We start from the raw sequence: 15,746 nt of genomic DNA on the forward strand, positions 1-15,746 counted from the left end.
ACTGGATGAGCATCACAAGCAAGGACTCTTCATCTGATGTAACCATTATTCTTTCATTTTCTGCTAATCAATTTTTCTTAACCAAAGACACAACTTCATCCCATCATCCCATAACTGTACCTCAAACCACTGCCCGTGGGACTGCATCTTCAGCACCACGCAAGGGTCAGGTTTGGAGAGAGCGTCGCGGTCCGAGATCCCCCGGCAGGCCATTCTCAGCTCTACTTTAGCCAGGCACGGAGAGCTGATGAAGCCCAGCGTGGCCTCTGCAGACTCGTAGATGTTACTCATGCTGAACACACAATCACACACTGTACGGAGAGAGAAAGACAGGGTTACTACTATTCAGATAGATAGATGGATGGATAGATAGATAGATAGATAGATAGATAGATAGATAGATAGATAGATAGATAGATAGATAGATAGATAGATAGATAGATATACTGAAATGTTGACTTTATTAAATATATGATGTCAACAAATGTCAACAAATGTCACATTACTGTATTAGTTGAAACCAAATATATTAAGTTGAATCAAATATTTTATATTTAAACTGAATAGTATTGCTTTCAACTAACCTAATACACTTACATGAAATGGTTTGACATAATACACTTAGAGTCAACATTTCAGTTTGTTCTGTGTAGATAGATAGACACATACATTTGAAATATTGTTCGCTTTGACATAAGCAGATGCAGTGGCCCTGACTAAGCAGACAGCATCCAAAACTGTTCAAGGTCAGAAACTCCTGAATCATGGTCAAGGTCCCCAAATACACACAAATGTACACACAATTGTGCATTAACAAATCAATGCACACTAGCATTTGGGTATACATTCTGTATACAGACATAATTGCATTAATGCACACGCACACGCACACACATGCAGTGAGCACTGCTGAGTATCCAGAACAGATCGGCCATGTTTCTGCTCAGGTTTCCACAGAGTATAGTGTTCACAGTCCGCAAATAGAATACTGTCGAGCATCCAGTCTCTGCCACAAAGATTGGTTTTACCCATAATAATGTTAAAATTGTAAATTGTGGAATTTAGTTTAAATCATATTTTTCAGGAGTAGCTGCAAAGAAAATGGCCCATCATCACAACGAGGGCTGAAGACATCTGCGGCTTTTCATTTGTTCAAGGTGAAAGCTCTTTTACTGCACAAAAAATATGTCTATTTCTTCCTATGTAACATGTTACAGGGGCTTTTGTGTACAGCAGTGATGGTCAATATGACACATGTGTGGCAATAATGTTTAATGTGAAACAAGGGATAACTCTCTTGATCTTAAAAGCCCTGCACATCCATCACCCACCCACACAGGTGTTTTCAATTTTCTGCTTAATTAGATCTGTGTGTGCAGACTCAGCTGATCGACTTCTTCCTCACTCTCTTTTTATTGCACCTGTTGGAGGGAAATAATGTACCTTTATATATTTTAATAATGCATGGACTCTTGTGATTTGATGTAATTTCCATCATCGCCCCAACCACCTCCAACTTGACCGGAGATGTAATTAGTAGTAATGAAACAGCTGTGTGTGTGTGTGTGTGTGTGTGTGTGTGTGTGTGTGTGTGTGTGTGTGTGTGTGTGTGTGTGTGTGTGTGTGTGTGTGTGTGTGTGTGTGTGTGTGTGTGTGTGTGTGTGTGTGTGTGTGTGTGTGTGTGTGTGTGTGTGCAGAATCTTTCAAAGACATTCTGGGATATATACTTATTCACTATCTTGACGCTAGTTTGATAACAATGTCATGTCTGTCTGTTAAATAAAGCATAATGGCAAACCACTGTACTTATTAACAGGTTGTATCTTATTTGTCTATTTTGAACAAAACATTTGAGTGAAGTTAAGATGTAGAGCCAGGCTATAATGACATAATAATATTAACTAAATGTAATTACAATGATAAAAGCAAGTACAGAATAAAGGAAATAACGCAACACAATAAATCATATTACGCAGAAAAGGCCAAACATAACAAAGAAACACATGAAAAGGCATCTAAAAATCTATCTGTTTCCGTGCTTACAATATTTTTGCTTGCTAAGCTAACTGTTTTCTGACTGTAGCTTCATATTTAAAGGACATATATGACACTGGTATCAATCAGTACGTTACAGATCCGTTCACTTAAGGTACAGTATTAGATAGTAGACTTAAAAACGCCTTGCAACATCATCAATTATACTGTTATGACCTCCTCCATGTGGTCTTATCTCAAAGCCTACAATCTCAAAAGCAGGATCCAATTGACACTGGCAATACATATATTACTATTACATTGTAAACACATCTTACATTGCATGTATAATTAATCTCAAATGCACAGATCCATTTTCCAAGCCCATAATGTGCTGGAGAACTGGGCTGAAACCATTGGTAGCCTCAAGTCTAGTTAGTCCAAACTAAAGGGCAACCACTGTGCTCTGATGTGCTAGATGGTATAAACTGAATATTAATGCAGCGGTCTAGTAGTATCATCCTTAGGGAGTGAAGCTCTAAGAACTGGGTCTGAATCTGACCTGAATGTCTCTCTCTCTCTTCCTCTGTCTTCCATAATTCATGTTCCATGTGTATTGGCTGGTGGTGAATATTTTTATATACAGACAAACGAGCGTGGACAGAGCCACAGGGCAGGTGTGTGACATGCAGTAAACCTGTGTGTAGGTAGTGTGTATTTCATTTTTAGCCCCGTAAGAGCCCGCTGCGCGATGATGACGGAGTGTGTTTGAGTCTGTAGGCAGCAGCACATGTCGGTCTGTTACGGGTGACAGCAGATGACACTGATAAGTGACAGACGATGTGGAAGATATCCAGAGATACTATTAAGAGCTGTGTGCGGGATCTGCCTTTACAGTAAAGCAAAGGATCAGCTGCCAAATGTGTTGCCAGAGGTGAAACATGATGTTCATATCATTCTTCACCACAGGATCTTGCAATAGCTTCTTGAAGGGAAAAGGTCCCCAAAAGTTGTTTAGTCAAGGTTTATTTTGATATGCATGCATTGTTATACCCCTCAAATGCAGAGGCGGGTTTAGGAATGAGGAGCTATTTGACTAAATCCTGGTGTTTTCCTAGGTCACATATATAAAATCACAAGGCGACAAGCAATATAAATGCAGAAATGTCTAAATGTAGGACTCTTGATTGAAGCAACCAGCACCAACAAAGACGTGCAAATTGCAAAATGCTTTGTAGCAAAGGGGTTTGTGTACTCTGAGTATAATTCATGAATTATGCCGAAACTAAGCGGATGAGGAAGAATTGATTGCCAGGCGGTGTGAGATGTCTAAAAATCATTCCATACTGTCAGCGCGTATTCTCCACACTGTAACAATCAATCAAGGCTCAGATCTCAATTGCCATGACCCTTGTGTGTGTGCAAACGAGTATATATGTGTGTCACCATTTACATGTATGTAGATTGACTGTGACAGACGTGACATTAATGAGTGAGCCAAAGGAAGGTCCATACCATTCACACACTGTAATTACTCAGTCACATAATGATTATAAGACAAGGAGGAGTAACATCGGCATTCAGATGCAGCACATCCAGCAAAAAGCTAAAGCATGTGTGTGGCTTGTTATGCATACGCTATATGGCATATTAATCATGAGAGGTGACAGCAATGTGCAAGAGAGAGAACATAGGAAAGGCAGCTGGGTGTGAGAAAAGACAGAGAGGAGTATCAGAAGTGAAGCAGTCTGGTGTTGCAAACTCACAGTGTTATTAGAGCTGACACAGAGACAGAAGCAATGAAAGTGAGGGAGACAGAGGTTGTGAGAGGGGGGATTAGAGAGATGGAGTGAGAGAAAAAGCTGGAGAAAGGAAGGCGAGTGAGCGTGAATGAAGCAGAGGGGCGAGAGGAAAAGAGAGACAGAGAATGAAACAGATCTTTCCCTCCCATAGGGCTTGTCTTTTCTTGTAACAATAGCAGAAATAAATGAATGCAAAGGCTTTCGAAGAGTTATGTTCTAGTATTTTCACAAATAAATAATTATTTACACATGTGTACACTCTGTAGATATCATTTAGATGATGCTGTTGCCTGATAGAAAGAATGATAGTTGTGTTTAAAAATAAATACAAAATCCACAAAGTCTTACAAGCTGTTAAAGAATAAATATGATACACCAGGCAATACACATCTAATGTTGTCATGCCTTTTCCATTATAAGACAAAACAGTATTAATGTCCAGTGCAAATGTTTGGGAATAGCCTCTACACCCCTCATGCAGCCGGATAGACATGCACCATCTGGGCTGCTCCTATCTCCAGCAGAGAGAAAACTCACCTCAACGACCTGGAGAAAAGATCCGAGCGGAGTCGAACAACTTCACCGCCGTTCACTTGACAATCACGGATGCCTCGCCGTCTCCGGACCCATCTCCCTCTCTCTCACTCTGTGTCGATATGTTTTCCTCAGTCCCCCTACACTGCAGAGCTCGGCCGGTTTGGTGCTGACAGCGTAACAGCTCTGCTTTCTAATTCCCACAGGACGAGCTCGGGGAGGATGCGCTCCGTGCGCTTGGGTTTACTCTGGGTGAGAGATGGGGAGGAGGAGGAGGACGGTGCGCCACTTAACTAGAGTTTGTAATCCTCTGGCTCCATCAGGGGCCGCAGAGAGCGCACAGTACCCGGGGACCAGCGGCCACCGAGCGCAGTGCATCAGCACCATCTCGTGGCTGAAACAGGGAACTGACTTGAATAAAACTGATTTTCCGGTTCTCAGCTTCTATTGGCTGCGATATGCTTCAGCGGTTTTATAATAAGCGATGACCGCACACCTGATACCACTTTGTGCTTAATTTAAAGTTCACGCTGTGCCCACCAGATTCATTGGTTCGGAATCATTCAAACAGAGTATGAGGAGATGTTGCTCCTGGAATACTCAGGATATTAAATGTGCTCGGACTATATGGCTCTCTTTATTTTGAAATGTTTTTAATCTATATTATTGGTGTTATCTTTTATACTTTGTTGTAGTCTCCAATTGGTAGTTTATGGTTTCCTCTTTATGAGACATCTGTGAAACCTAACATGAATTGCACAAGCTGTATCAAAGGTGCTTATACAAATGCATTCAGATGTTTTTATTTGTGCTGAACTGCCCTGACTTTTACTCAAAATTAAATGAGTGTTTTTTTGTGTGTAGCCTATGTTCATTTATGTTAGGCTGCATTACTTATGATTCCCCTATTTCTCTTGTGTCTTCATATTTTGTATATTATCTAACCTGTTGTAAAATCACTGCTGCTGTAAATCTAATTTTCAAATAGTAAACTTAAAGTGCATCCAATATGGTATTACAGCTTTATCTCTATAATTTAGGTTTAGGCCGGGTGCCATAGTCTATTAAACATAAATCAACAAATCAAAGCATTGGTTTATGAGGCAACAGTTTTTAAGAGGATATTTGGTCTGAAAGGGATTTGTGTTGCTCTTCTGAAAGCCCTGATAATTCATTCTGATGAATCGGCAGGGACAACAAGCTTATGCATAGCCTATTTGTCATACGCCTGGGCTGCATACTGGTCTCATTATTTATGCATAAGTCCCAGTTTAGACAAACACAATCCAGTGGCCAAGAATGTTAATGAAGAAATAAAACATATTTACACAGGTGGAAAATACCCAGATCTTATCGGTAATAGTAAATCCTGAGTGTAGGAATACTCTGTTACAAGTAAAAGTCCTGCAATCAAAATGTTATTCAAGTTAAAGTAGAAAAGTATTGCCATCATCAAACTCATTGTGCAGATTTGCCAATTTCAGAATAATATAATATGTTTTGGTTACAAATACTGATGCATTAAAGGGTTATGAAAGCTGATAAAGGTGCAGCTAATGTTGTATTACTTCGTATGATGCAGGGTAGCTTGTTAATTTTAACTAAAGTATGATTTCAGTCATTATTATTTCACATCATTAATCCAAATCTGCAAAGTAACTAAAGGTATTACATACATGTAGTAAAGGTACAAAATTGTACCTCTGATTTGTAATGGAGTAGAAGTACAAAGTAGCAAAAAAGTACCTCAAAATTGTACTTACAGAACTTGAGCAGAGCCATTATAAAGAGTAGGCTACTATTACTTGAGTAAATGTAGACGACTTAGTTACTTTACACCACTCAATTTTTAGCCTATCACTGATTTATTTATTTATGTCTTGTATAATATTTAGTTATACTCTTCCCTGAACTTAAATTTCTGTGGATGGTCGGTCCAGATCTGTGCCTGCGGATGAGATCATGCCTGTCTGGGGCAGGGACCCCATCTTTGTGCGCGCGGACCACGCCCTGGCCCCGGCGTGCGGAGGGTGCACCAGGCTGAGGCTAGTTTAGCACTCAGCTGCTACATCCGGGCGCTCTGCTGCTCGGTTTACAAGCCCTGCGAAGATGGCGACTTCAGGGAGGAGTGCATTATTATCCTCCACATCAACTGGACCTAAAAGCACACTGGATAACTCCAACCAAGAGGAAGATGACGGACAGGACTTATGGTTAGCGATGTGTTTCTTCATTTGGTTCATTATGAGCAGGGTTTGTGGTCGCAGAGGGTCCATTGTGCTCGGATGAGGATGGTTTGACAGCTAGCTTGCTAACGAGGCTAGCTAGCATCAGCACCAGACTGACTGGTGACACAGCAGCACTAGCTCGCTTTCAGTTGTTGTCTGTTAATTAATGTTTCTGTCTGCAGGTCCACAATCCTGAGTGAAGTGTCAACCCATTCAAGATCTAAGCTACCGTCGGGGAGAAATGTCCTGGTCATGGGTGGGTATCTGTCTGCAGTCTCCTGGCTAGCCAATAAGCAACGTTAGCGTGCTGCTCATCTCATTCTGCTAGACTTAATGCTGCTCGGTGGCTAAGCTAGCTTGCTTTGGTTTTGATTGTGCTTTTGTGTTGTGAAAGCCTGGTAGCGGGTGCGTCGGCTAACAGAGAAAGACAGGTGTATTTTTCAGAACGCCTACAATACAAAAGCACGGCCACGGGTGCGCGCATACACACACGCACACACACACACACACACACACACACTGACTCCTTTATTATCTTATAAGCGAGAATCGGGCCGCCTTGAAACCCTGCAAGTCATTCTAGCATTCAAGGATGCTAGTTGCTGCTAGGTGAAGATGATGCTGAGGGACAAGACGCATCGTCAGCCCTGTGTGTGTGTGTGTGTGTGTGTTATTTTTCTTTCTATTATGCTGCTGAAGCAGAAAGGGAGCCTCCCCGTCTCGCTCTGTCCTCGTGTCCCGCTGCTGTCCACACACAAACACACACATCCGCCTGGGATAATCCGCAGCCTGCTACCCATTCAAGCTAATCATCGAGTTGGTTACCGAAGCATCTGTCTGTTTTTATCTTTTACAACATCAGCAAGCCCTGCTTTATGGTGCATTGTGTCCCCTTGACGTATTATGACAAAGTGCAAAAATGGATGCAGCATTGACCTTATTAAATAAACAATAACAATGTCATGCTATCAGTGTTGAGGCTTTCAGTAATGCCACAACAAGTGCAGATACACTCTGTTGTCGATAGTTACTGGCATGCTATGTATTATAAAGCTGCATGGCTCTAGTCAAGTGGATTGTTTACAGTATATTTGTGTTGATTAATGGATTAGGTGATACACAGTAAATAACTACAACTATTTTGCTAATCAAGTAATCACTTAAGCCATTTTTCAAGCAGAATTGCCAAACATTTTCTAATTTTAGCATCTCAAATGTAAGGTTCTGATGTCTTTCTCTGTCCATTGTTATAGTAAACTAAATATCTCTGTTATCTTTGTTAAGTTAAGCATGTGGATCAATTGTTTTTAACATTTTTGCATTTTATTAACCAATGAATGATGACTGAATTAAAGGAGGTTTGGTCAGTTTATGAGTTAATGTGATTAATCTTTAGGTGCAAGTGCAACCCTTCCTTTATTATATAAGTAATTATTTCTTAATAGCTATATTGGCATAATTTCAGCAGGGCATGCTGGCATTGATAGGGCTACTACCCATAACCTGTGTTCTATCAATAATTCTGTTTTCTCTTGACTGATTTTGTTTAGGTGAGGTGGGTTCAGGGAAGACCGCCTTGGTTGCTAAGATGCAGGGGGTTGAAGAATTCATGAAAGGGCGTGGCCTGGAATACCTCTACTTCAGTGTCCATGACGACGACATTGATGGTAACCAGCAGCGGCTTGCAGTTTATACATAGAGCTACACATGTCCATGTTGTCTTGTGTTTATTTTTTTCACACTTCAGGCTACTTCTAAAGTATTTATTTTGATGTGTTTAGACCAAACCAGGTGTAATGCCTGGGTGCTAGACGGCGACCTTTACCACAAAGGTCTGCAGGGAGTAGCTGTGCCAGTGGACTCGATCGACAACACGGTGCTGCTGATAACTGTTGACATGTCGCGGCCTTGGAACGCCCTGGACTCTCTCCAGAAGTGGGCCGCCGTTGCTAGGGAACACATCGACAAACTCCGGGTCGCCCCGGAACTGCTGCGGGAGCTGGAGCAAAGACGTGAGTCATACTGACAGCAGGCAAGGCTGACGAGTAGAAAAAGTTGAAAACATTTTTTTATATGTCTGTTTCTTTCTCTGAAATGTTCTTAGCAGTATAAAAACACAAAGAAGCCTCTTTATTAATGTTTTTTTTAAAGCTTTTCATCTTCAATTTTTTAAAGAAAAGTTATGACAATGATAATGCCAGGTCCTATTATTTGCTTATCGTTGTTTTGGAACATTTTGTTTCTGTGTGTGTGTGTAGTTGTAAAACAGTTCCAGGAGTACACAGAGCCAGGCAGTGGGGACGATGGCACCCCGCAGAGGAGGAGTGAAGACGAGGAGAGTGTGCTGCTGCCCTTAGGAGACAACACACTCACACACAACCTGGGAATACCAGTGGTGGTGGTCTGCACCAAGGTATACACTAACTGACTCGCTTATGTGTGGAATCATATTTTACATTAAAATATAATGACGTAGTTCCTCTGGCTCTGGCTGACTCTACTCCCTTTTGGTACCGGGTCCTTTTTTCTGTTATTTCATTTTCTACGTCAGACACTACCCCCTCAGTGTGGTTGGGATTCTCAGCTGATAGCCACTGCTTGAGGTTCCCGACACTAAATCTTAAATTGCTGAATCAATTAATGGCAACCAAAAACATATGCACGTCAGTTCAAAGATGATTCATGTTGAGTAGTCATGCAGTGGATATTTTAAACCTGTGACAAATAAATGAAATCACTTATATATATATATATATATACATTGCATCTTCTAACACATGTTCACCAGTGCCTGACATCTACTTATCTCTCCCATTAGTGTGATGCCATCAGCACATTGGAGAAGGAGCACGACTACAGAGACGAACACCTGGACTTCATCCAGTCTCACATCCGGCAATTCTGTCTGCAGTGTATCCTTTACTGAACATGGTTTTAACAGTGAGCAAAACAGTGCACACACAATAATGTAAAGTGTCTCAAAACAACATTTTACTTTAAAGGTGGGGTAGGTAAGTTTGAGAAACCGGCTCGAGATACAGTTTTTGTTATATTCCATGGAATGCTCTTAACATCCCGATAGCAATGAATATCTTAAGTGCTTTGACAAAAAATCCATACAACAATGTCATCTGTGGAAGCTGTAGTACTGTAAAAAGCACGACCAATCATTTGAGCTGGCCCAGCTAAAATAACTGGATGGCCTACCTGCCTGTCAGCCTTCCATCTGTGCACAAACTTATCTCGTGCCCTCATTGGTCATGTGCGCGTTTGTGTGTTGGAGGAGGGGCTCTGTAAGGAAGTGGCAGATTTCTTCCGGTTGTGTATTTTCAAATTCTAGCGCACTCGAGCTGGTTTCTCCAAAATTACCTACCCCACCTTTAATGTTCACAAGGTTTTTAGTTGAGCTGTTGATCAATGCCACTTTTCAACATTAGATGCTAGAAATGTAAGGCATTCATTATTCATAAATATTGGTGTTTATTCTCTCTTTATTGATGAAGGATCGAGATATAATGTGACCAGCAAAACACTGTTTGGTTGTCAGGCCAAAGGCAAAGTTCCCATCAGTACCGTTATTGCTGTATTCTTGCCAATGCAAGCTGTGTCTTGACCTTAGCTGTTGATATTGCTTTGTTGCAAAGAGAGTTTCATAAAGGTCTTGAATTACACAGTATTGCTTGAAATAGTCTGTTTTACAAAAACATTTCTCCAGTAAATGTGGAAAAGGTATTAGATTTTCAAGGGTTATTGCGTTAGCTGTCCAAGAGTTTAAACTGCCTTTTTTCTTCTGTGTGCTGGTAGCAATTGGTGAAAGCTGTTTTCTGATTTCGATACTGTTTTAAAAAGGTTTTCTGTCACTATGGCATTAGTTTTATTTTTGCTTCTGTATTTATAATTGGTGGCAATGAAAATATTCTTGACAGCCATGTCAGATGGAGCGTCTCTGGTTTACACATCAGTGAAGGAGATGAAGAACCTGGACATCGTGTACAAATATCTGGTCCACAGACTCTACGGCTTTCCCTTCCACTGCCCGGCACAAGTGGTGGAAAGAGATGCAGTCTTCATGTAAGCCTGCTAATGTGTGTGTGTGTTTGCATTCCTGTTGTGTATTTATTTTTGTAACCCTGGCTTTGCTCTCTCAGTCCATCAGGCTGGGACAATGAGAAGAAGATTGCCATACTTCATGAGAACTTCCAGACAGTAAAAGCAGACGACAACTTTGAGGAAGTAATAGTCAAACCGCCAGTCAGAAAGGTACAGAGTCCTGTAAAAAAAGAAAATGTTTTCTTCGATTCTCTAAGGCAAGCTAAGCTTCCAGCACAGCATGTTTATAAAGGCTGTAATATTATGTCACATTACCTTTACTGCCAATCTTTACCCAATATCCCTGCAAGGATCATAAGACTTTTCTCCCATCTGTTGTAGTACTCTAATGAAGGACTGGAAGCGTGTTTCAGGAATGATTAATTGTTCTCTTGCTTTTCACCAGATTGTACATGAAAAGGAGATTCAGGCTGAAGATGACCAAGTGTTTCTGGTAAAACTGCAGGTCAGTAATTGTTGTTTATATGCCAGTTGGTTTGCTGCTCGATGGTACTCCAAATAAATCTGACTTGAGGGTCCTGATATGTGAATTAAATACTAATTGGAGTGAGTGTGCTCTAATTTGCAGTCGCTGCTCGCCAAACAGCCCGCTGTGACAGCAGGGCGACCAGTGGTAAGTGCTTTATTTAGTTTCTTGTTTTGGCTAATAAGATACAGAAAAGCTCCCTCCAGTATTTAAAAAATACTGTTGTTGTTTATAGGACACGACCAGTCGAGCTCCCACCGGCTCCCCCAGGACGAGTAATCGATCAGCAGCGGCCAACGTAGCGAACGCCATGCCACAGTCGGGTACGTCATGCATTTTAGCGCTGCACACATCAACACCATCAACCCATGACGAAGGTTCAGTTAGTGCATTGCTTGTGTGTGTTTCTAACTCTGGTCCCTTAATGCTGCAGGTCAGACCAGTGAGGGTGTGTTGGCCAACTTCTTCAACAGTCTACTGACAAAGAAAGCGGGGACGGGGGGGCCCGGGACGCCAGGGGGCGGTAACAACACTCCAGGAACAGTACGCAAGTCAGGTGAGAATACAGTTGCTACCATGCTTCAGTTTTATGGATAGAGAATAAGTTCTCCGTTGTTCTTTGGATTTAATGCCGTTTGCAGCTACTCATTACTCGGCTTCTTTTATGGTTTGCAACTCCCATCTGCAATCCTTCATTTTCTCTTAACTCTCCTTTCCTTTCCTCTTCTCCAGACATGAACATAACGCATGGTAAATAAATCATAAAAGGGTCTAAAACCCATCATCTTTATGCCTGCCTGTATTTTGTAGTGTGACTGTATTTTAGTTTTTAACAAAGCTCATAGTCTGTTTTGTAATCTCACTGCTAACATCATTCATAATGTGTGTATGCACTAGTTCTAGTCAGAGGATGCTGGCCGCGTTAAGGTGTGTGTGAGAGATATCGTTTAGCATTGCTTGTCTATGTTGATTCTCAGAAGCATCCCTACATTTCTGTTGTCCCTTTCCCTCCACTGAGCCTGTATTATATGCACTGCAATTACAGTGAAGCTAATCTTGGATCTCTCCTTCGACAATGCACTTTAAATATTTCTAGAACCAAGAAATATGATGCAAGTAAAAGCACAATAAGAAATGTAGGCCCCAAAAGTGCAAGTTGAAATATAAGGCTAAGATATAGACATGGTTAAAGTTACAGACATTTCTGGTAGACAGTATTTAAAATGGATGAACTGAATGTAATCATACCAGGATCATTTTTGATTGACTGCTGAAGATTTAACCAAGATTGCACCCCTAATGTTACCCCTCCTCATACTTCTATTTCTTTTTTGCATGTTGCATTGCATTTCCCGTGACTAATATCTGCCACAAACATTGCACATGATTATAGCTGAGACTCTGATGTACTGACAATTGATACTTAATACCTTATATGGCCAATACTCAACATATTTGCCATATATTAAATGTTTAAACTGGATACCGATTATCTAATCATTTTCTGTTAAGTTACTACAATAAACCTGGACTGTTTGATCATACTTTAAACACTGTTCGAATTACAATTTATAAACATTTACAAAAACAAATGCGAAAACGGGGCAATTCGATCTTAATTTACTTTATTATAATATGTCTCTGTATGTTAACTAACTCAAGAGCACATTGCCAAAACCAGACCAGTCTACTGAATTACTGTGAAACATAACCGTATTAACCCCGTTCAAATAACCCTAATTATACTATCCTGAATGACTTTTCCTATTATCTAATTTCCCCCAGCTCTTATTTCAATCCCGTTGAATTGCCTTGTTGCTTATTGCATTGTATAAAATGGTTGTGGTTAATGATATGATACTATAATGTTATGGTATTGATTGGTATTCACCCACACCTGTTGCAGGTTCGAAGCTGGGCCTGAGCGATGTACAGGCAGAGCTGGACCGCATATCCAGCCGGGAGAATGACTCTGACATGCCCAATGCCAACGACACCCCTGCCACCGACGGCCAGGACACATGAAGGCCAACACACTAAACCCTGCGCCCCCCCACCCCCCACAACCACCAACCCCCTTTCCATCTCAGTCACCTTCCTTGTCCTTCCTCCCTCTACTCCATCCCAAAGATGCAGGAAGAAAAGAGGGATGTTGGCACACAGTTTTCCATCCCCATCATCTTTCAAATTCTCCTCAAGAAGAAGAACCCATCCTCTCTTCCCTTACCCGTTCTCCCACACCTTGTTCCCCTCCCCCACCTCTCTCTCTTCTACTCCTGGCTGTTGCGCAGAGGGCGAGTATTTGTCACTGTTACATACAAGACTGTCTGTTACATGAGAGTAATTGGGTAAGGGGGCCAATGTGGATGCGGAGGTTGGGATGAGAAGGAGTAAGTGGTTTTTGAAAAAGATTGATAAGAGGAATGAAAGCGAGGGTGTTTTATCCATCCATTTCTTGTGATGGTGGTACAGTCGGTGTTTTTACTGTAGGAACTGCTGAGGGTGCATGTTGAAGAAACATCACTTAGAGTACTATAGGAATGATTGTGTGTTTAATGTATTTGGGGCAAGTCATGCTTGGCCAGAAGAAGAGATTGAGAACTATGAAATGCCTGAAACAAAATGACAAACAGTTGTTTTTTAAGATGAAGGGACAAACATACCAGTATTTGTGTGCGAGTGTGTGTGTGTATGTATGTATGTGAAAGAATGACACAGATGGATAGACTTGAGGAAGTTACCTAAACCTAGACCTGTATGTTGAGAGATTTTGGGCTGTTTGCATTTCAACCAAAAGGCAAAAACATTACTATGCTCTTACACTAAGCTCTTAAAACAGTGCATACACTATTATTACAGAGGCGCTGTCTGATAGACTACACAAACATGACAAACAATAAACTTCATGATAAAAGTTGAGACTCAAGCATTAGTCCTGTGTAGGGTGCACCTAATTGCACGGCACCCTGTTCTAACATTGGCCAAGCTTCCCCTTGTGGTAGATTCTGCCCAAACCTGTAGATAACAGACAGTGCACTGAAAAGGGAGGGTGGTAGAGGTTAGGTGGGTGGGTAGCTAAGCTTTACCTGTACAGAAAAAAAGCACTAGTGATTCAGTTTATTAGTTACTTTGGGCGGGTTGGTGGGTGGGCAAGGGGGTTAGAACAAAGGAGGGTCACACCAAGAATGTACAGTCATTGTCTCGCTGATTGGTCCTGTTATTTCAGAGCTCTGTGTTGGCGTTTGTATAATCAGATCTGTTAATCAGTCAAATAAAAGGTGTATTTATTCGGATTCATCCAAATGGCTTCTCTTTGCTTTTGTTTTGATGAAATATGTTTTATTTTACAACAGCGAGGCAGTCATTCTTTTTACCAGTCATTCCTCTGCTTGTCAGTCAAAAATAAAAAATAGTTATTCTGTGATGGGGAATTAATAAAAACAACATTTCAACTTACAGTAGATACCTGGGGTTGAGCCACAAGGTGAAGTGACCTTGTGCATACTCTACATTTTCTTGTTTGGTTTACAGTGCTCTTCCTCAGTCACAAAAACAAAGGGCAATAAAGGACAGCGGGGCACAAAGTAACAGAAACACCTTAAAATGCAGTTGATCTTCATATAGCTCCTCCTGTGTTTCTTATTAATTTAAATAAATTGCCATTATTAAGGCTATTTTTATTGATGGGGCCTATTACAAGCCTCGAAGATAACTTAAATGTATGAGCCTCAGCACACCAAGGTATTGACTGTGGGGTTTCTGCATTGTAAGTGGTTCCTGTTATTTTGTCCAACCTGTGTAGGCACTATGGCTACTGTTGTTCAGCATATTCTGATCTCTAACCTCTATAGGGGGGACTAATTTTTGTGCACTATTTATTTAAAATATATTCAGACAATTCTCCAGTGTCTTGTGTCCAAACAGTTTCTCCTGATATCTCCGTATAATATTGTTTATGGGCAGCTCGTTTTAATGTGTTATCCTGTACGCCTTTTTGTGGGCACTGCAGATGAATACACTTCAGAAAATTATAATTTCATGACTGGAATGATATAAGCGTATATACCTAATATGCACTTGCATGACTTAATGCAAGTAGTAAGACCCACTCATTTAGCCAAATAAATGAAAATGTTTAAGGAAGGATTTTTTTTCATTTAGGCAGTGTATATATATATTAAACTTCCATTGGCATTAGAGTCTATCTAATTACTGTTCTTACTATCATTCATACTCCTTGAAGAAATGCAATGCATTTGTATAGCCTTAACATTTCTGTCACTGTTTGAGAGATGATAAGAACATATTTCAACTGATTGTTGTGGTATAACAAATGAAAGTAAGTTTCCTTTATATATAATGTATTTTATTCACAACAATATATTTCCCTATGACACTGGACTTTGACCTTTTCTGTTCCATGGCATGAGTCAGACACATGAACATGCACTCCACTATTTGTGACATTCTTGAATGTTTTCTTTCAATATCAAGACATTTCCTTTTCATACAGCAATTCTAAGTGTGTGTATTTAATGCTAAGAAGCTGAGGTAGATGAACAACACTATACATTTAAGAGAATCCTAAATATCAGACTATCGCTACATGGGCATTGCAATTTGATATCAGCT

At 40.7% G+C, this 15,746-nt stretch overlaps 3 protein-coding genes across 6 annotated transcripts in view; 1 reads left to right on the forward strand and 2 right to left on the reverse strand.

Moving 5' to 3' along the window:
• Positions 1-6,278, reverse strand: part of cpne4b (copine IVb) — a 24,734-nt gene extending 18,456 nt beyond the window's left edge. Inside the window, exons 1-4 of one of the 3 annotated variants that reach the window (XM_034240974.1) lie at positions 6,074-6,278; positions 4,314-4,558; positions 3,741-3,836; positions 121-311 (exon numbers count right to left, since the gene is read on the reverse strand). In XM_034240974.1, the coding sequence (XP_034096865.1) occupies positions 121-291 (171 nt within the window). In that variant the 5' untranslated portion in view covers positions 292-311; positions 3,741-3,836; positions 4,314-4,558; positions 6,074-6,278. Of the gene's footprint in view, positions 1-120; positions 312-3,740; positions 3,837-4,313; positions 4,604-6,073 lie in introns of those variants that run through there. The other 2 variants (XM_034240972.1, XM_034240973.1) reach the window with 2 other exon arrangements.
• Positions 1-15,746, reverse strand: part of si:ch211-193k19.2 (uncharacterized protein LOC100034574 homolog) — a 1,126,861-nt gene that overhangs the window by 58,205 nt on the left and 1,052,910 nt on the right. The window lies entirely within an intron of this gene.
• Positions 6,223-14,417, forward strand: dync1li1 (dynein, cytoplasmic 1, light intermediate chain 1). Of its 2 annotated transcripts, XM_034240991.1 has the most exons (14): positions 6,223-6,523; positions 6,721-6,794; positions 8,089-8,205; positions 8,320-8,550; positions 8,797-8,951; positions 9,357-9,450; positions 10,474-10,609; positions 10,687-10,798; positions 11,034-11,093; positions 11,217-11,261; positions 11,350-11,437; positions 11,548-11,670; positions 11,847-11,864; positions 13,021-14,417. In XM_034240991.1, the coding sequence occupies exons 1-14, from the start codon at positions 6,420-6,422 to the stop codon at positions 13,137-13,139; spliced, it is 1,476 nt and encodes a 491-aa protein (XP_034096882.1). In that variant the 5' UTR covers positions 6,223-6,419; the 3' UTR covers positions 13,140-14,417. The 2 variants fall into 2 exon arrangements, with proteins under 2 accessions (XP_034096882.1, XP_034096883.1); XM_034240992.1 differs by lacking the exon at positions 11,847-11,864.

The sequence above is a fragment of the Gymnodraco acuticeps genome, unplaced genomic scaffold, assembly GCF_902827175.1.
Source record: "Gymnodraco acuticeps unplaced genomic scaffold, fGymAcu1.1, whole genome shotgun sequence".
NCBI lineage: Eukaryota > Metazoa > Chordata > Actinopteri > Perciformes > Bathydraconidae > Gymnodraco > Gymnodraco acuticeps.